The 21,427-nt window shown below is 45.7% G+C and overlaps 1 protein-coding gene across 1 annotated transcript in view; it reads left to right on the top strand.

Moving 5' to 3' along the window:
* The window catches only part of Slc22a3 (solute carrier family 22 member 3), an 87,737-nt gene that overhangs the window by 57,701 nt on the left and 8,609 nt on the right, over positions 1–21,427 (top strand). Inside the window, exons 6-8 of the mRNA XM_071612871.1 lie at positions 13,568–13,665; positions 13,776–13,990; positions 21,106–21,214. Coding sequence (XP_071468972.1) covers positions 13,568–13,665; positions 13,776–13,990; positions 21,106–21,214 — 422 coding nt within the window. The remainder of the gene's footprint in view (positions 1–13,567; positions 13,666–13,775; positions 13,991–21,105; positions 21,215–21,427) is intronic.

Here is a 21,427-nt window from a genome sequence, read left to right as displayed (position 1 = left end):
TGTATCTTCATGCTCCAGCTATGAGACAGAGAAAGATGGTCAGCTTTTTCAAGTGTTCTGTTTCTGTGCCATTTGGCCTGTTCTTGTGGTTTTGGGCAAAACGAGTTTCTGCAATCTAAATTCCCTACTATGAGTAAATGAGAAAATGCACCTTCTGTGGATGCCTTCCTCGGTGGAGGCAATGACGACTAGCACAAGCCCCACACAACTCTGCCCAGCCGTGCCCTGGCAGGAGGCCCAGCATCGTTCATAATCCAGAGCTGCTGTTACCATGACGGCACTGCTTGCTTGATTTTGACCCATCAGAATAATTGCCTTTCTTTATGAAATCATCTCAAGATCCATGGCCCACGGAGCAGGTGAAGCCCATTTAAATTCCCCCGAGCTAGACTGAATGCTGGATGCACAGATGTGCCCCTTCTGAGAAGATAAAACATGAGGAAGTTTCTTTACACAGTACAGGAGAAAGAACATCGAGATGTGATCTCTGCAGATCCCATCAAGAAAATAGTAAACAAAGCATCTGGGCTCCGTATTCATGGGATAAATCCTTTCTTCCCTAAAAAGAATTAAAATCAAGATCTCTCAACCATATGGCTGAGGGAAGAACATCTGGATTGTTTGGCGTGGGAGCATATCTTCATGTGGGGGCTGAGGATGGTCCTAGCTACTCATACAAACAGGACTAGATGGCTGGACCTCTCAGTTTGAAGCAAAACGTAGACCTGTGCTGTTTGCTGTTGGAGAGAAGAAAATATAGTTTAACATACAGAAAGAGAAACTGATGGAGAAGAAGCCTTCCCTCTCCATATTCTTAATGCATGTCTGATGGAAGATTTGAATAAAGGAAGCTCTAAAGAATAGAGGCCCATATGTTGGTTGCAGAACATAGGAAATGTTAGGAAAAATGACCCGGATGATGGGCACTTTTTCTGCTAGACAACCTCTCATGTAACAGAAAAACATCATCACCTTCCCCTGTGATGAGCATGGAGGGTGACCAGAGAGGGAGCCCTGGGCCGGCAGATTGCAGCTTCTTGTTCCCACACTCCTGTCTCCTGGCAGCTATAATCTCAGCTCCAGAGTTGATGGAAGAATCACATGGCTTGTCTGTCCCAGTGGCCTCAGACCCTTAGGGACCATGGAGTTATTGCAAAAGTCCACAAACCGTTTACAATCAAGCCTTGTCTTCAGAATGAATTAATATGTCTTGGATAAAGCCAATGCGGTATCACTACTGCATTGTAGGGTGAACCTTAGGAAATCTGAGCCATTATGTAGTGAATCTTAGGAAATCTGTGCCATTATGTGGTCTCAATGAACAGAAACTAAAAGCACTATTCCTATTATGTGGTCAACCTTTACATATTTTAACATGAACCGGAAGTGCTCATACTCAAAAAGGACAGGAGTCGCTGCTCTGTGGGCACCAATGAGGTTGGTCTCATCCCTTGAACCTCGTGGCAGTTGCTTTCAGAGCTCCAGGTGTAACCTGCCGTGGTGGAAACCTGAGGGCTGTCTTCTAAGTCTTGACAAACAGAGAGCTTGCGACAACTTCTCGAATCCCTTCAACTCAAGGTCATTATATTCTGATCCTTCACTGACCTCAAGGACAAGTTCTCCAGCTAAGTAGGAAGAGATGAGTGACGTGGTTCACAGTCGCTTCCCTCTCGCGCGAGGGCAGATCTTTGTTCTCTTTCCTGCTGACATTTCAGAGCCAGCGCCCCTCCGTTGAGATTTGGAAGGAGACTGGGGAAAGCCTGTTGAATGAGTACTCAGCACGATTGACTGAATAGAGATGAAGCACCTCCTTCTAATGTGTTTTGATTAGTGTGTGCAGCTCTCCGTTTCCACACAGCTCTCCGAGACCTGGCCTTGACGGAGCTCAGTGAAGACGGAGTGATGGCTGCCCAGTTCAGACAGTTTACACACTCTGTTTCTTCTGGCTGCTCTAGAATTAGCAGGGGACAGACTTTTTGATGTCAACTGAGTGCAACTTCAGGTAGGGTTGCTGATAGCCTTTCTTTCCACACCTCTGAAAGTGAGGTTGTATTCTTGATTGTCTAAAGAGAACCAGCCTCTCAAGTCCAGCAAGCTAATCATTAATCATTGCAGTGAAAATGTTTTTTACTTTAAAAGCTGAATCACGTTATTTTGTCACCATGTGTCTAGAAAAATCCATCTTAATGTAACCAACATTGTCCCAGAAATCAAAGAACATTGTGACACATACTACACAGTAATTTAGCTTCATTTGCTAACCCATCTGTCCAGTAAATGAATCTATTTTTTAAATAACCTTGGTATAATGTTCACTTTCAAAAATGTCTCTCCGTGTGCATCCAGAAGTCTTTATATTTTCTCCCATTCTCTGTGATTACTTTTATCTTTATTTCCCCCCTCCTTTTGATCTGTTTTCGGTCTCTCCCTACTCACAATAGTTCTTTAGCTATACTTTCTTGCAGCTTATAGATATGTTTAACAGAACTAAATGTAAATTTTCCCATTCCTTTGAAGTTGAAGAAAAGATTAAATCTTTCTCTGTTTTAATAGTGGTTATTTCATGTATAAATAGAAAGACATTTGAGTTGAAATCTAGGTCAGCACAGCTGTTAATTAAGAAATCTAATCTATATATTTGTTGGAATACGGTAAATCAGGTCACAGCTCAAAGTCAGAGTCAGTAGTGAGCAGAGCATAACATTAGTGCATGTCACTGTGGTCCAGAACTGAGTGTCAGGACTGCACACACCCAACAAGGTTCAGATTTGGAATTCCAGGGGTGGCGTGTGCCACCTGCGCATGGCTTGCACATAAAAGCATCTCATCTTTCTCTAAAGGACATTCTGCTTAAATAGCAAAAAAAAAAAAAAAAAAAAAAAAAAAAAAAACATGCTGGTGAACAATAAATCACCCTGTGCAGAAAAGATTCTGCAAGTCAAGAGCCGTTAGGAAAGGAAGTTACTCATGAGCTCCACAATTCACTGGAAGATCAAAATATGCATTGAGGAGGATGGAAACTGATCTCCAACTCTTCAACTAAGCCAGACTTTCTTTGGAAAGTGTTCCCAGTTGAAACTAACGTCTTTCTGAGTCACACATGGAAGGAGACTTTTGGATATCTGTCCAATGTGGAAACACTGAAAATGGAGGAGATCTCGAGATGCCCTCTGAGTGATTCCATGTGAGGTTGTTTTGCTTATTGTTTTGTTTGTCCTCGGCTGTAAGTGGAGTTCACCATGCCCCTCTGCGCAGAGCAATCACCTGAGCCTCTCTTGGAGAGAGTTTCCAAGCTCAGCTAATAAGCAGCAGCATCTTTTGCCAGGTCACCATTTCTGAATCTGAATGAGTTCACCAACCAAACCCTGCCTGCGACTTCTAGGATTCCAATAATCAGGGCCTTAAACGCCTGCTTCTGAGCTGTAGATATTTGTGGCTGTCATGGGGAATGGCGCTCACGTGTGAAGCTGTGCACAGCTGCAGAAATAGATGCCACAGCATCCAGACCTCGAGTCCACACAGACCCACTTGGTCTTGACAGGTAACTATGTTTGTGTTAGGAAAGGCCTCCCAGACTTCTCATTCTCTAAGCACACTTCCTCATTCTGAACTTTGTCCTCTAACTATTCCTCCCTCCAATGATGCAGAAGTCCTTTCCAGAGCCTGAACAGCCATCCCACGAAGGCAACAGGAATGTGATCTGCTACCCAGACACCCAAGTATTTCTTTTCAAATTACTACTTTTAAGAAATGAATAATGCCCACCCTGTGTACCCCTCAAAAGGGATGCTATGCATAAGTCCATTTCATAAATGTTAAAAGAGACTGTGACATTCTCTCCAAATTCTTTTATTAGATCTACTCAGGGGCTGGAGTTTAATTTGTTGACTTTTTCATGACCTGGCAGAGGCACAACTTGGAGCTGACCATCTTCAGTGGGGTGGCAGATCTGCCCAGGCTCTTTCTGCTTCACCAACACACTTTTATGGCTTTATTCTGTGATAAGCTGATTAGTGCCTATTAATTGAAAATACAGTAGAAATGCAGTAGTTCTCATTTTCTTAGGAGTTTTAATGATGTGATTTTATGACAAGGACACTAATTATAACAAAAACCCACAAAATCCTAAAACAAATCTCAATTGTGAAAAATTTAAATCAACTGGTCTTTGTCTACTTCAAAATAGAAATTTAGTTCTTAGCATAATAAATTCCTATCGAGAGGAAGATGTGGACTCTAAGGGTACTTTTCTCCCTACATTTGAGGAGTCCCCAGACTCTCCTAGGATGGGCTCACTTAGGTGTGCAGTGAATACAGCGAAGCTTGGATCCTTGGGCACGCTGTGCAGGTTCACAGGGGCTTCTCTCACAGCCCCCGCTGGACCTTTGCAGGAAAGGATGGATTTTAGCAGTTCTTGCTTCAGCAATTAAATCGTCATGAGTCTGGCAGATTTGGAGAGGTGGCCCCACCCAACTGCAAGAGACCCAGAAGAGCAACCTTACCTCACCATTTGACAGGGTGGAAAAGGAGGGAGTCAAAAGTATTTGGCAATCAATGCTAATAATGACTACCCCAGAACTCCTTCCAAAGAAAAAAAAAAAAGATGACTGAGAATACAGGATTCAACTGAGACACAGGACTTGGGAAGGTACATGCTTTCTAGTTCATATTATTACTGTGAAGGAGAAGATTTCCCTTTCATGCCTGCTAAAAAATAAATTGACCAAAATGCAAATGCAGTATTGACAGTGCCTAAGGAAACATTTGCAAAGACCCTTTTCTGGTCAGAGAAACCACTGTGTCCAGACACACTGAGGACAGAAGAAGGACAGCGCCCAAAGGATCAGAGCTCACTGGAGCAAGTAGAAATGGAAGCAATTGAAGGGCACCAGGGCCAGAAGGCAGGGGCCAGCTCGGAGCCCAGAGGGAGACAAAACACCCAAGCCACCTGCTGGAGGAGATGCCTGGCAGCCACACAGGTGGGCACCCCAGGCACCAAGCAGGACTCCCACTGCTGGGCGGCTGAGAGGCTGTAGGTGCTGTAGGAAGGAGCATGGTGGAAGGAGCAGAGCAGGCAGCAGGCCCCACCTGCTCACTGTCTGAGAATACTGCACTGCACTTGACTGGCACCCATCACCGTTGCCTGAGCATTGTGTGACCAGTGCCTGCTGTCATTCACCCTGCCTGTCCCTGGCCAGGGTGGAAACTGCTCCATCCCAGGAACAGGCAGAGACCCTGCCAGGCGTCCAACAGGACCAGCTACACTAGAATCCTGCTGGCACCCAAGGGGCTGGAGCAGACTCGGGAGCTGTGAGCAGGAGGCCCTTCGCCTGCTGCAGATCAGGGTGTTGATGGCCGTGTTCTCATACAAATGACTCTGAAGCATCAGGAGGCCAAGAAGCAGGCTGGTCCTAATGTGATGGACCAGTATGTGGTGGTGACCGTGACATATCCGATGATTTGGTTGAAGTCACTCACACTAGCCTTTACTCCTCTTCAGGAAGAACCCTTGGCCTACCAGTGTCTTGCCCTCACTCCATGTGCCTAGTCATGAACTGAAAATTGTGTGTGTCCATATGTGCTGCTGGAGTCGAAGACGCGACACTGGGCGATTTTAAAGTTGACTGAGCATTCTTCTGTCTCCATCACGATAATTGGCGTCTATCGGAGCTACTGGAGAGTTCAATAGAGCTTCTAAGTCAGTCCACTAACATCAGGTTTTGGTGTTTTCCTCCCAAATGCTCAGGCTCCAGGGTTGGAGTGTTAGACTCAGAGTGACTCTCTTCTTGCCTCCTCTCTCCTTCTCTTAAACATCCTCCTTGCAAAGAACTAAAAATTCTCTCAGTTTTGTTTTTAAGAAATGAAGAAATGTTTCAACACATGACCCACAGCTGCGGCCCATTTGCTGACACTGGGGCTGCGCTTGGGTCCCTAATGGGGCCTCTTAGGTGGAGGCTCTTTGGTTGTTGTGCTGTGCTGGGCAGCATGCCCAGCCACGCTGAGCCAGGGAGGGACTCCTCCGGGCCAGCCAGAACTCCGGGAGTGAAAGATCTCTGCGGAGGACCCCCCTGGGCCCTGGTTGTCTGGACCTGCCCTGGGAAGTGCAGTAGCCTGTCCTCAGGGGCAGTGCTGAGTCTGACACATGGCCAACCCTGAACTGAGAGGGACCGTGGAGTAGACTGATTGCACAATGGCTTGCAAAGACGTCACCTGAATCAGAATATAAGATACCTTGTGAATTATTTCATACAAATGATATGTGGAAATGATATTTGGATAGACTGGATTAAATGAGACATCATTAAAATTGACTTGCCTCTTTCTTTTTAACCTTATTTAACACCAACCCTAGAAAACTTTAACTTATGTGGCTTACATTTTATTCTGATTGGGCTATGTTGGTCCTGGGACTTGAATATATTTTTAATTACTTTAATAAGCATTGAACATTCATGTTAATTTTTATACAGTATTTCCTTATAGCTCTTGCATGATAAATATTTTATCTACTCTTGTTTTAAAGTATAATGAGGTTTTCCAAAAGTCGCAAAGCCCTGCAGGAAATTCGCAAGTCCTCATTTATGGATATACCAGGTGGGGCCATTTCCGCCCAGAAGGTGGCTAGAGCTGTGTAACGTTAGGTACTCCTCCTGGCCCCTCTGGGGCTGGCTTGGTCTGACCAGTGGGGTCCTGCGCCAGGTAGTGTTTGGAAGGCCATGGGGACAACTCAGCAGTCACCTGCAACCTCCCAGTCCTACCCCGCCCTCCTGTTCCTGGGACTCCATCTCAGAGGGTAGTTCCTGGTGCTCCAAGTTGGTGAGCCCAACGTCCTCAAATAATATTTTATTCACTCAGACTTCTACACAATGAGAAGCTTCCAGGTGTGAGCGCCTGTAGGAACCTGTGATAACAGAGTCACTGAATAAATCACCACGTTAGACCCCACAGCAGAGTGATGCCTCTTCTCATGGCCTCCTCTTCCCTTGTGCGATGAGGCAGCCTGTGGAAGTCATTTGCTGAGGACCATCAGATGAAACTGCAAGGCTAGAAGCATAGCCACCTAGCACTGTCCCCACCCTGCCACGGCAGACCATGTGCAGAGCTGTTCTTGCTCCGAAGCCCTGGGGCTCGCATCTCTTCCCAACCCACCCCCAGGCTTCAGCAGAGGAGCTGGGACATGTTCTTTGACTCCTGCTTCTCAGTCCCCTGCGGGTGGAGTTAAAATGCAGATTCCGAGTCAAGGTCTGGGTTGGGCAAGCTTAGGAGCAAGCACCTGGGTGCGACTGACAGGGTAGCAAGGGCTCTGGGTATTACTTGCTTGTGTGTATATTAGTGAACAATTACGTTGCCTTCAGCCTGGGAGATAGATGTTGCCAAATCAGTGTGACATATTGAAGAATTTAAGGTACTTGAAAATAAACAGAAATTCATTTTTTTTTAAAAAAAAGCATCTTTTCCTTACCAAGGGACTCATGCCAGATGACTGTCCACAGCATGTGTGTTCCAGCCCTCTGCAAAAAAACATCACCTGGAAGTAAATATCTTCCAAATGGCATAAAGAATATTAATTATAATAACAATAAAATGGCTCCTGAAGAAAAAAATATTAGATTGACACCTGTTATTGAGCACTTACTGTGTACCAGGGGTGTGTATATGCATGTATATTATCTAATTGAATCTTCAAAATACCTGATGGAGTATTAATATTTCATGGTATGGGGTGTGGGGGGTGCTGAAGCTCATGCAGTTCAAATAATATGCTGGTTAAAAAAAAAATTGTGAGCCAAATACTACAACTCTGCCCCAACCTAGCTGGTTTTTCTTTTTCTTTTCTTTTCTTTTCTTTCTTTTTTTTTTTTTTTTTTGTTTTAACCTAAACGAGTTCTCTATTGGGAGAGCTCTCAACAATCTCTTTGTAACAGACAATTATTTGTAATGCCTTTCTCTTCCTTGGCAATGTAAATTAAAATGTCAACTTGAAGAAATGTCTCAGAAAGACACAAGGAAGAATTATGAAGAGAGCTAAATTAATCAGAGAAGAGGAATAAATGACTTTCAACATAGAGCACTCATCATTGTTGGTGTAAAACAAAATCTTGGCGGAATAAAAAGACAATGGAAGAGTCGAGATAAGCAGATGGCACTCCAACCTGGTGAAGCGCATAAGGGAACCAACCTCTGCAGTTGAACCTTGGGCAATACCTTTCGTGATGAGTGGCATTGCTAGGCAACAGGCCTCCACACAGACAAATACTACTCAGAGCTGTGCCCCGCTCCCTTTGCTGCAAATAGAAGGCAATGTGCCCCATTTGGATGCTGTCAAGGTATAACAAAATAGAGTTCCAAGAGAGACACAGAAGACAGAATGTTGTATGGTTTTATAGCTATGAAATTCTAGAATAAGTAAAACTGTCATGACAGAATGCAGATCAGGGGTTGCTGTGACCCAGAATTGGTAGAAGGGACCAATTTCAGAGATACAAGGGAACTATCACAGGTCATGGAAATGTCCCCTATCATAAACGTGGTCATGGTTACATGGGTCTATACACTTGCCAAGATGCATTCAGGGGTACACTTAAAATTGCTGAATTTTATTGCATGTAGATTATATCTTAATAAAGCAAAATTTTAAAATATATGTAATTACCTGGAGTAGCATTTCTCCAGTTCTTTTATACCTGATTCGGACCAGGCAAAATTTGGTGACTCTTTAGCAATAGAAAGTAAGTGCAGCTTTAGAGCCCGAGAAGTTATGTAAAAGAACAATAGCTGCAGCCTAAACCCAGCGTGAGCTGGCAAGACATCTGGGTGAATTCCATCCAAGATACGGCTTTAGTCTCTCGAGGTCTCTGGACACCCAGAAAGTGGGTCGTCTTTCAGAATATCTGCGTCACTGTGAGAAGATGTTAGTAAATCAAAGACCAGCTGGATTTGTTCTGAAATGTAACAAAATACTTACTTGCATGGAGGTACTATTAATCCTTCCATTCACTGGACAGGAGGATAGGTTGGCTCCTTCTCGATTACTTTGGCTGTTATCAACATTTGATATTCCTTTGGTAGAGGATTATATTGAAGCAGTAAATTTGTACTTTGGAAAAACAGAGATTGTACACCTGCCAGGTTCCAAATCTGAAAAGCCTGATATTAAGACTAATAGCAAGCATTTTTGCAAAATGAACTGGAGAATTGAAACAATTATTTTAACTATAAAATTATTTTTGCCAAAGATATTGTTATTAAAGAAAAACCATTGTTCTAGACTGGATTCTTCAGATAATTCTGCTTTTGGCAAAAAGTGACAGAAAACCAACTTAAATGGGTTTAGACAATAAGGGCATTCACTGGCTCTTATGTCTGGAATTGTAGTCACAGCGGGGTTCCGGGTTGACCAAACCAGGGTCTCAACAGAGCAGCTTCATCCTAGGACAGGTCCCCTTGTGGTACAAGGTGGCTCCTGAGATCCCACCATTTCTTCATTCATTGGAGAGGGTGGGGTCCTTCAGGAAGCTCTGGCTTAAGAGCAATGAAGGACTTTCCCATGAATCCTTCTCTCACTGGTGCAAATCGGTCCACATTGGATCACATGATCATTTCTCATTGGTTCAAAATGGGACAGATGTCCAATCAGAGAACAGGATTATTCTTGGATAACCAGGCCTACTCTACAACTGAAAGCAGAGTCAGTTCACCTGAGAAAATGAGTTGATTGTGTGTGTGTGTGTGTGTGTGTGTGTGTGTGTGTGTGATTGAGTGTGTGGTGGTGTCAGTTCTATTAAGAGAAAAGGGCAGTAATACCAAGAATAATACAACAATTAGGTACACTCCTGTTATTTTAAATCCACTTTTAAAGTGTTCTATTTTTTGTTACAAAAGTAATGTGTGTTATTTTTAAGAGAATATTTATAACCAAAACGAAAAGTTAAACATGCCCTAATCTTACTACCTCATAAGGACCATGAATGAAGTGATAAAAACATACTTTTAATTAATAAAATAAATATTATATTCTATATACTGCAGGCACAATATAGCATAATGAAGTGCAGACTTTAGTATTGTATATATATAAACGTCCATGGCTGCTTTCACGCTACTGGCAAAGTTAAGCAGCCAACTGAGAAGTAATATCCTGTAAAACCAATATACCATCTGGCCCTTTGCAAAAAAAAAAAAAAAAAGAAAAATTGCCATCCTTTGAGTGGGACCATAAGAAGACTATGGCCTTGTCATCACCCTCTGACATGGTGACTCAATGCTCAGGGATGACTAGAGATCTGCTTAGGAAAAGGTGACATCTATAGAGCAAAGGCAAGGGCAAGAGACACTCCATTATCATGTCACTAAGGGAGAGTCACAGACCATGAAGGATTGAAAAATCTGCAGAGGTGCTTGAAGGTCATTATCTGGGAAACCCGTGATGTGCCGTTTCCCTTCCACTCCAGGATGTTGACATTGGGCCTGAGTGAAAGTGACTTGGTCAGAGTCTTATCTAGCAGATAGAAGTCATGGCTATAAGCAGAAAGTAAGGCTGGAGAGCAGATGGAAGACGGCCCACATCAAATTGTTAGCAATACCTCTGTGTGCGTTGGGTGGACAGCAGTGCCAAGGTGGAGACAAGCGACCCCTCAGGGACCCCTGAGGGAGAAGAGTCAGGACCCACACCACACTGACCCAAGTCTGAGCTGTGGAACAGCCGGAAGAGAAAGAAGGAAGCTGACATAAGTCAGTCCTGCGACTTCCACAGAGGAGAGCTGTCCTGTCCTGGGTGGTTCAGTCCTGAATTTCAAGATCTGCAAAATCTAAATGATTTGAGCCAAACCTAAATTATCTAAATTCTTTTAGCCAATTTTAACCTTTTTTATTTAAACTAAAGGATTTTTTTTTTATCAAGTGCACAGTGTCCTTCTTGGAAAGTATATAGAAATGACCATCAACTGGAAAGAACTTGTGTAGAATAAAAATTTCCTCTATAGTCAGCAGCACTGGGTGAGGGTTACAATCAGGGACATTTCTAATCACCTGGTGTGGAATCCTGGCTCAGCTATCTTTCTGCTATTTAATCTTTAATGTCCTAAGATTTGTTTTCTTATTTATAAAATCAGGTTAATAAAAGTACTAATTTTACAGGGCTTTGACGAGAATTGAATGAAACAATCCATGTACTTAGTCTAGAAACTAGCGATAGTTTCACACTCCCTAGGTATTAGCTATTTTCATGTGGGCAATGAGTAGAAACTCTTTGTGAAAGCATTTTGATAATAAACCATATGATGATATATTGTTGTAATACACAAGTTCTTATCTGCCACATAGATATTCCTGCCTTATTTTTGGAGCAATAAACAAGGCAAAGGTAGATAAAGAAAAATCCCTTTTGGGATCTTAACATTTAGAAGGTTAGCCAAGGAACATTTTACTGGGCATTGTAGTAGTTAGGATCCAGGTCAATTTGATGTTGAAACAAGACACCCAAGAAATATAGTAGGGGAGGGGGAGATGGACAAGTACTTTTCTCTCTAACATGTGCCCTAGAGGTGAGTGGGCCAGCTCTGGCAAGCCGGGTCTGCTCCACAAGGTGCCCCAGGACCCAGGTCCCGGTGATCTTGTTGCTCCATCATCACATGCAGTAGGCTGTGTAGCTGAAGCTCACCACCATGTTCTTCCATCCCAGGAAGCCGGAAGACTGTAAGCAAGGGAGGGGAAAGCTGTTTCCAAAGGGTGAAACTTGGAATGTGTGTTCATGGTGCCTATGACCAATTCATTGTTGAGGTCTTAGTCTCAGAACAACCATTGTTGAAAGAGAAGATAGAAAAAGACTCTAGCTAGCATCCATGTGCCCAGCTAAATTCCATGGAGTCATTCCTGTAAAAGAGAAGGAAAGAATGGAGGGTGGAATCCATTAGCAGCCTTCCTTGAGTATCCTCGTGGAAACAACTATTGTCTTGTCGACTCTAACACATTGATTTTAAGGTGATCATTTTATGTTCCAAGTAAGAAAAACTCATGCTCTTTAAACTGATGCATTACTTTCTTATAAGTTCATTGGTGAGACACATCCCAATTCAAGTGTTTTAAATGCACAGGATGGAGGGGGGAATGTGGCTTGGTATACCATTCATTTTCAGTCTTCCGCTGTATGTGTGAGACTTTGCCTGGCACAAACATAGGCATGAGATATCAAGCTTTGGTTGACACATTGACTGCTTTAGGATGTTTAGGATGATTGATTGACAGGGCCCATCAGTGTGGATGTGCTCTAAGTCAAATTCTTGTGACAGCTGGTAGAGGGACTTGAGGTCTTAGGGAAAATGTGCCTAGATTTACATTCCTTCTGGGCCAGATTTCAAGTTGAGTAAACAGACAGGAAAGTCCCTGCCTTTAGGAGCCTGGGTTCTTGCTTAAAAGAAGGACCACAGCTGAAGGCTGTACTCTGGGGAAGCCGGTATGGCCCAGGCACTTGGCTTCTTTTTTGGGAGGTACCAGGGGCACTCGACCACTGAGCCACATCTCCATGCCCTATTTTGTATTTTATTTAGAGCCAGAGTCTCACTGAGTTGTTTAGCACCTTGCTTTTGCTGAGGCTGGCTTTGAACTAGCAATCCTCCTGCCTCAGCCTCCTTAGGCCCTGAGAAGCTTCCTGAGTTGCTTCTAGATTTTGATGTTTAGCAAATGGGTTGAGCACAGGGCACTTTGCTTGGTGCCACACTGCAGTTCCCCACCCCCAGCTCCAGAGCTCCTGGATAGAGGAACATACCCATAAGAGGAGCCCTGGTGGAGGTCTGAGGAGTAGAGCTAGACCTGAGGGTCATCATTTAATTCCGGGGGCAGACTAATAGCAGGACTGGGAAGGGCGCCCAGGCAGAGGTACAGACTGTCCACCCACATGGAATGTGGAGCAGTGGTCGCTGTGAGCAGCTGCGCTGGGACCTTTGGCAGACTGGACTGGAGGACAGCAGCCTTGCTCCTCTGCTGCATTTCCTATGCAGAGCCTGTATACAGCAGCCAGCAACCGCGTTTGCTGAATTGAATTGAGGACAATACCATCTTCTGGATGGCCAAAAGGAGATGAGCTGAATTTTCCTGGATCAAAAAGATGCTAGCTTCCTATTGATAAAAGAAAGCAAAATAAGGTCCTTGATGCTTGTTCTTGGACTAATTATTTCATTTGTCAAAATAAGACTTGATGATTTAATATATAAAGAAACACTTGATTGGCTCACACTTGTTTGCTCTCATTTTCCCTCAATACAATAAATGGACCCCAATCTTACTTTAGAACATGCCTTTTCTCCTTGTTGACTCAGAGCAGTTTAACCTAAATAATTGCGATTATCCCGAGAACAGTCTCCACTGGGAAACCTCTTCTCTATGAATCTGACCCATTCCGAGTGCCGGAGGGCAAGCCTTTCCACGCTCGGGTTGTAGATGTAATTATGAAACAGCCCCGTCGGTTCAGTAGGATCCCTGGATTCTGTAGTTTGAATCTAGCTAGTAAAGCTCGTGCTGTTGCAGGTGTTTCTTGCCACATATTGCCACTGAAGTCTGCTTCTCTTACCAGATCACCGTCACCGACGAGGAAGTTAGTAACCCGTCCTTTCTAGATCTGGTGAGAACTCCCCAGATGAGGAAGTGCACACTTATACTCATGTTTGCTTGGTAAGTTTGAGCTGTGACAGGTGTTAAAGCTGCTGTCACTCCTACAGCCCAGCACTCCCTTTAAGTCAGGCTCACCTGCTCTTCCCTGGTGTCTGTCAATGTCACTGCAGGTTCACCAGCGCCGTGGTGTATCAGGGACTGGTCATGCGCCTGGGAATCATCGGCGGCAACCTCTACATAGATTTCTTCATCTCGGGAGTGGTGGAACTGCCAGGGGCTCTCTTGATCTTGCTGACCATCGAGCGCTTTGGACGCCGCCTCCCCTTCGCAGCGAGCAATGTAGTGGCGGGGGTTGCGTGCCTGGTCACCGCGTTCTTACCAGAAGGTAATGGTCCCTCACATTTGTTTGGAAGCTGCTGAAGAACTAGAAAACCCTTAGATCCAAATAATCAAGTACAGGGAATCGATGGTCTCTAGGAACTGTGCCACCGCGTCATAATCTGGACACCAGGCAAGCTTGGTGAGGTCTCTCAATTTTCCCGATAATCAGTATAAAGTCTGAGAGAGGCGATGAGTTCTATAGAATTTTCTCTTCTCTCAATTTTTAGATGATTGATGGATGAAATACCTGTCATGCTAATTCTAGCTCATAGTGATGTGTTTCCTTCTACTCCCCTCTGTCTGACTTCCTGTCGTGGTGCCGCTGACACTGTGTGACCTGCTTCCTGACCATCTGCCATACACTGACACCATGCTAAGCACTGAGGTGGTGGGTGACAGAGAGACACGGTTCTCAGCTTTGAGTGAGTCAGGACCCACTAGGGGACACAGACACTTCAATACTGTCACATTTCATTGTGATGAAGGAGCCAATGGGGTATTTACAAGAGAGAGGCCGGGGAGGGGAGGGGAGGGAGGGAGGAAGGAAGGAGGTGAAGGAGAGGAGGGAAGGAAAGGGGGAGGGAAGGGGGGAGGATGGAAGAGTGATGCATTGATCCAGGGCGGACCCTGAAAGTGGGAGCCAGGCATGTGTGAAGAAGAAAGCGCACCAGAGACAGAGAAGAGGGGCAATGTTTCCACGGTAGAGAATGTCTCCCAGAAATGTGAAAACCTGTGGGTTCAGGAACAAAATGTTCTTCGTTATCTCTGGAATCCAGGCAAGGAGGCCTGAGGACAGTCAGTCACCAGCATGACTGTCCCTGCAGGCTTGCTGGAAGTTGGCACTGTCTGGTGAGCCTTGGGAGTGGGAAAGGAGGAGGAGGCCAAGGAGAAGGAGGAGGGGGAGGGGGAGGAGGAGGAGGGGGAGGAGGGGGGAAGAGGAAGAGGGGGAGGAGGAGGGGGAGGGGGAGGAGGAGGAGGAGGAAGGGGAGGAGGAAGAGGAGGAGAAGGGGGAGGAGGGGGAGGGGGAGGAGGAGGAGGAGGAGGAGGGGGAGGAGGAGGAGGAGGAGGAGGGGGAGGAGGAGGAGGAGGAAGAGGAGGAGGGGGAGGAGGAGGAGGGGGAGGAGGAGGAGGAGGAAGAGGAGGAGGGGGAGGAGGAGGAGGAAGAGGAGGAGGAGGAGGGGGAGGAGGGGGAGGAGGGGGAGGAGGAGGAAAAGGAGGAGGAGGAGGGGGAGGGGGAGGAGGAGGAAGAGGAGGAGGAGGAGGGGGAGGAGGAGGAAGAGGAGGAGGAGGAAGAGGTGGAGGAGAAGGGGGAGGAGGGGGAGGGGGAGGAGGAGGAGGAAGGGGAGGGGGAGGGGGAGGAGGAGGGGGAGGAGGAGGAGGGGGAGGAGGAGGAGGAGGAAGAGGAGGAGGGGGAGGAGGAGGAGGAGGGGGAGGGGGAGGGGGAGGGGGAGGGGGAGGGGAGGAGGAGGGGGAGGAAGAGGGGGAGGAGGAGGGGGAGGAGGAGGAGGAGGGGGAGGAGGAGGAGGGGGAGGAGGAGGAGGAGGAAGAGGAGGAGGGGGAGGAGGAGGAGGGGGAGGAGGAGGAGGAGGAAGAGGAGGAGGAGGAGGAGGAGGAGGAGGAAGAGGTGGAGGAGAAGGGGGAGGAGGGGGAGGAGGAGGAGGAGGAAGAGGAGGAGGAGGAGGAGGAGGAGGAAGAGGTGGAGGAGAAGGGGGAGGAGGGGGAGGGGGAGGAGGAGGGGAGGAGGAGGAGGAGGAGGAAGAGGAGGAGGAGAAGGGGGAGGAGGAGGAGAAGGGGGAGGAGGGGGAGGAGGAGGAGGGGGAGGAGGGGGAGGAGGAGGAGGAGAAGGGGGAGGAGGAGGAGAAGGGGGAGGAGGGGGAGGAGGAGGAGGAGGAGGAGGAGGGGGAGGAGGAGAGGGGGAGGAGGAGGGGAGGAGGAGGGGGAGAAGGGGGAGGAGGGGGAGGAGGAGGGGGAGAAGGGGGAGGAGGGGGAGGAGGGGGAGGAGGAGGGGGAGGGGGAGGAGGAGGGGGGAGGGGGAGGAGGAGGAGGAAGCCAAGGAGGAGGAGGAGGAAGAGGAGGAGGAGGAGGAGGAGCCCTCCTAACTACAACAGTTTGGATGAGGGCTAGGAGGAAGGAGAAATGCTGAGAGCTCAGATGAACTGTGGGCCTCTCCCATCTCTCCAGGGTGGGAGAGGGATTTCCTCTCAGAGGTGCAGTGGATGTGAATAGAGGAGAAAGCCAGGGATTGCAGATGTCTCCCGATGTGGGATCAAGGGACCTAGATGACCTCTGACACCAAACACAACAAGGGCTAGAATGAGGAAGTCCTTTACTCTCCCAGGATGAGAGGCAGTGGGTTGTCTCCTGGCCCTGGGTGCAGTGGGGATTCCACAGAGGCTGGACTCTGGCGATCTTTGGTGTCTGCACAGGAGGCTCTTTCTTGGAGGATCATCCGTGGATCAGGAAAGACCATGGAAATTTTGCAAAGGTCCGAACAGTCTTACATTCACAGGAGACTCCACTAACTAGGTGCAGGTTTATGAATTCCCATGACATCAGGTAGGCGCCACTTAAACAAAATTGCAGAAAAGCCAATCGTCAAAACAGAAAAGGAAAAAGATGTGTAAGTCCCCTGTCATGTGGGGATTTTTAAGGATAAGCAGAAACATGTTCATCTTATTCCCTTGAGTGTATTGGGTTCCTTGGAGACACTGTAACAAAGTACCACACACTGGGTGGCTTGAAGCAACAGAAATTGTTTCCATCGCAGGGTTGGTTCCTCCCAGAGGCTCTGAGGGAACATTGGTCCCACGAATCTCTCCTGGTGCCTGGCCGTTGCTGGCCACCCTCACCTTCTCCTGGCATTGCTCCAATGTGGGCCTCATCTTCATGGGACAGTCTTATCTCTGTGCCGTCTTAACTAATCACATCTTACGAAGACCCTATTTCCAAATATGATCACATTTTGAGGTTCTAGGTAGGCTTGGATTCTGAGGGACACTATTCAACTCGTTACACGGAGTCAACACACTCTGAGAGTTGAGGGAGCTGTATGATAGCTGTCTGTCAATATGCATCAATTTAATATTTATTAATTGAAGGCCACTCCACTAGGAGAGGGAGAGAGAGGTTAAGGAGATAGGTGTAATTCCCGACCACAAGGCTAAGTTGGAAGGGTGGAAAACGGAAACATTTAGGAGTTCACTGCACTTTATATTTTACTTTGGTTTTGGGTTTACATTTAAAATGTAGTTCCCATTGCTGTGAAATAGAGATGAGGTGTTCATTGAAGGTGAAATTCAGAACTCAGGGAGAAAGAGTACTGATGTAGAAGCGTGGCCCATCATTTCATGACATATACTTTGCCCTAGATTTTCTCTGATCCTTGAGTAATTGAGATGATTTCAAGGTGTGTTGCTCTCAACATGACCCCAGAAAGAGAGCATTTAAGACTCTGTGTCCATGGGGCACCAGTTTTGGACTCTCTCTTTTCAGGAGGGATCTCTCCCCCCAGCCCCTTATACGTCTCTCTCTCATCTTTTAAATAAAACGTTTTGCTCTTGGGGGGAAAAAAAAAGTCTATGTGTCCAAACCATACACAGTAGGTTAGGAATCAAGGTATTACACAGAGAACTTCAAATACAATCTTTTCTGCTTGATCTGTTCAGTTTTGTTTTGTAGATACGACTTCCCAGCTGAGGCTTCAGTAGTGCTTACTGCAGGACGGAGCACTACTTGCTCTTCGCCTGGGCACGTCTTATTTATATATTCTGCATAGTCGACTCCTTCAGTGGTCACATGTCAGTCATGGATGACTGGCAAGAATGAGTTTCAAATCCCTAAAGTGAGTTCCAACTATGACAGAGGTTCTTTCCTGGAGTGGGCAGTCCTTCCAACTCAAAGGCACTTTCAAACTTGATTGCAAGGAACAGTCCAGTCAAGACTAGGAAGGCTTTTCTCTCGGCTGTTCTGATGTCACCAGTAGGTGGACAGCCCCCATGCAGAATGCTGATGAGCTGATTTTACAGAAATCAGCTTTAAAATCATCTCACAGAGTACCCTTTAACCAACCCTCCCTCTGCGGAGCCCAGCTTTTCATGGCCTGAGAATAAAATTCTGGAAAGAGAAATTGTCTTTCTGGCTTTATCTTCATCTAAGACCCCTGCTTTAGACTCAAATTTCTGAACTGTAATCAAAGTCTGGAAATTAATAGCTTTCTTTATCTATATCTGTCTGTCATCTTTAATTTGAGCTTACTTTGCTTGCTATAAACCCAGCAGTGTGGGGAAGTCTTTCTGAAATGAAAAATTTTTCTACTTTTATCTATCTTTATGTAATTTACATATCTTTATTAGGACTTTTCACTAAATTTTATTCCAGAATTCAGAGCTGCTGGTACCTTCCAAAGAGAGTCAAAATCGTATTCTAAATTTTGCATCCTTTACTCAAGAAATGAGGTGTCACTCCCCAAAACTCTAGTTGCTTGACCAAGTCACCACTCGGAGAGGGAAATCTCTTTCTCTATGTCTTCAAATAACTCCATGGAAGATGCGCTGTAGTGCTCATTTTTAATGTGATTTTTGTTACTGATACCAAAACATGTCTATTTCTGCTCTAAAATGAATTTAATAACATATTCCTGGGACACTTGAAGTTTTTCATGTGCATACAAAATTTTTCACATGTAATTCAGACTTCCTAATAAAATGTTTTCTTTTCACTCTTCTCATTAAAGAACAGTGGAGTGCCATAGGGACTTCTTTTGTACACATTTCCACAAAATCTCTGTTCCAGGGTAGTTTGAGTCTAAACTCCCTTGCTTGGAAAAGATCTGGGAGTGTTTCAGATCCAGGTCGGTGAGCAGGACATCAACTAGGAGCTCAACTGGATGGCATTTTCTGTTTTACTGAGCTGACTCTTTAAGTTAACTGTAAAGGCTTTTTATGGTGGGTGTGTGCGTGTGTGTGTGTGTGTGTTGATTTGGTTTCTTGGTTTTCATTTGGTTCTGTTGGCCACCACCTCAGTAGGTCCTTGAGCTCATGCAGGATAGAAATCAAACGTGACTCACAAAGAGAGGGATAGGGTCGTTTATTGCAATTGATTCACATGGAAAGCTGGCTTCCCCAGAGACAGAATGGCAAGGACAGAGACTGTCCCATTGTCCCACAGGTAGAGTAGCGACAAAATCAAGGGGTCAACAGTATATACATGGTTTTGAGGACCAGAAATTAACATACTCCTAAGCTGCGTTGCCATCTTCGTGTGCCAATTCCATGTGATCACAATGTGCTTAAAAATGTGTGATGTTCCCCCTGCACCTAGTACCTTTTAGCCTATAAATGCATTTAAATGAGAGTCTCAGTTACTTTCAAGCAAGCAGCTGTGGTCAGATCCCTTGTTTGTCTTGAACAGTGGATGTGGCTGGAAATGGCATCCTGCCACTTATCTTAAACATAGAACCTGCTGTCCTTTCTACAGTCACCAACCAGACTATAATCATGCTATATGCTACCTCATTTCTACCCAACAGCTCCGTCCTCAGTTATAAACCTAAATTGGAATTGAACTCGTCACGGGACTCAATTATAGAGCAATCTCGATTTAGTAAAAAGAAGCCCCTGGCTTATACCTAACGTAGATCAGGGAGTTATTTCCACAGTGGCAGGTGGCCTTCTCCAGTGCAGCCTGAGAGCAGCGGGAGGTGGCCCCATCAGGCTGGGACCCAGGGAATCTGGGCCAGAGCTCCTACTTTCCATTCCCAGCAGCACCTGCTCTTGGAAGGACAGGACTGGAATGAATTTCCTAGTCCCCCTCCCTGGGCTTCATGAAAAAGCGCAGCCTAAACAAAACACATGTTTACAACCCTTCTGTGCCAGAGCAGATGGTGGCCCAGCGCATCAGCACTGCTCGGATAATCCTCACTCCCTGGTGTAACTATTGATGTGACAGGCACAGGTGTTCTGTCTGGGAAGACAAGAAATATATTAGGAAGTGCTCCTCAGGCCGTTTGCAGTTAAATTGCAGCAAAGACGCAATCTGGACTCTCAGCCCGTGTTTTTCTCTGCTTGCCCTCCTGGAAATGGCTTTACTGAGAGAGTTTTAGCTTTTGTTTGTTTATCTGGTTGAATAGTCTCTGGAAAGAACACACACAACCCTACTGAGCTGGGGCCTCTTGTTTCATTCCCCTCATTCACGACTACTTCTCTACTAAAACTAAACTAAGGTGACGGTAACGGCTCCATGCTCAAAGACGCTGGGCAGCCCCGCTTGGCTTTGGAGAGCCGCTCTGGTCTTGATGGTGCAGTCACAGATCCTCATATCATGGCCTCTAGGAAAGGGAAACGTGAATTGCACAACTCTTAAGAAATTTGGAGCACGGATATTTCAGGATTAAAATGATGAATTCCTCTGTCCTTAAAACTAAAGAAAGAAAATGTTTAATAGAGAATGTTTAGCATTTCCCAAATTTTCTGGGGAGGAAGAGGGAGTTTCTTCACATAGCTACAGCAACTTTAAATGGTCCATTTTAAAATGGGTGAACCCACTAGCTTGTAAGAATGTGGTTCCTTCTGGATGATTTCTTGGAGGAAGTAGCATGATTGGGGATGAGGATGACAATGAGTGGCATATGCCTTAGGGATGACACTCAGCTTAGATGTCCCCTTCCCAAGATCCCAATCCTCAAAGCCTTGCTACTTTCTAAAACCAAGGTAGTTTGTGAGAATTTTCCTGGTTTGTACAGAGAGAGCACAGGTGAGCACCTGACTCTGATAATGTTTTCAAGGGCACAGTGATACTGCCTTCCAGACTAAAGGACAGTGGGCTCCTGCTCTCTAAGAGGACACTACAAGGAATATTGGTTCCATGTAGTAACCACTTAACAAGTGGCTCTAGAATTGTATTTCTATAATCTAACCCTGCTCAGAACGACATCTCTAACACCAAAATGTTAGCTACCATCCTAGTTGTTGTTATTTTAAAATTTGTCTGCAGTATTAGAAAATCTTATTATTTGTGCTTAAATTAACAAAGACTTAGGCAGGGAAACATTAAGCCAATGCCTCTGTCATTCTGTAAAATGTTCATGAATCAGACCCCTAACTCCATGTTCTATGCTTGCAGGGATGGCATGGTTGAGGACCACCGTGGCTACTCTGGGTCGACTAGGGATAACCATGGCCTTTGAAATAGTTTATTTGGTGAATTCAGAATTGTACCCAACAACATTACGGTAATTCCAACACATATGTCCTGTTTCTCCTAATTAACTGCAGCCAAATGTTCCTTTAGCCTGCTGCTGTGTTGGCTGGGATGAGCTCATCCAGCAAAGAGATAAGCTTTGAGTTCCATCTGCTTTCTGTATTGCTACCTGCCACCTGTGTGATAGACCTGTTCACCATTAAAATGACCTTATCCACAGCCATGGCTCTGTGAACAAGACACA

This window comes from Marmota flaviventris, chromosome 6 (assembly GCF_047511675.1).
Source record: "Marmota flaviventris isolate mMarFla1 chromosome 6, mMarFla1.hap1, whole genome shotgun sequence".
Taxonomy (NCBI): Eukaryota; Metazoa; Chordata; class Mammalia; order Rodentia; family Sciuridae; genus Marmota; species Marmota flaviventris.
The sequence above is the reverse complement of the archived record's forward strand: the minus strand, read 5'-3'. Positions and strand labels throughout refer to the sequence as shown.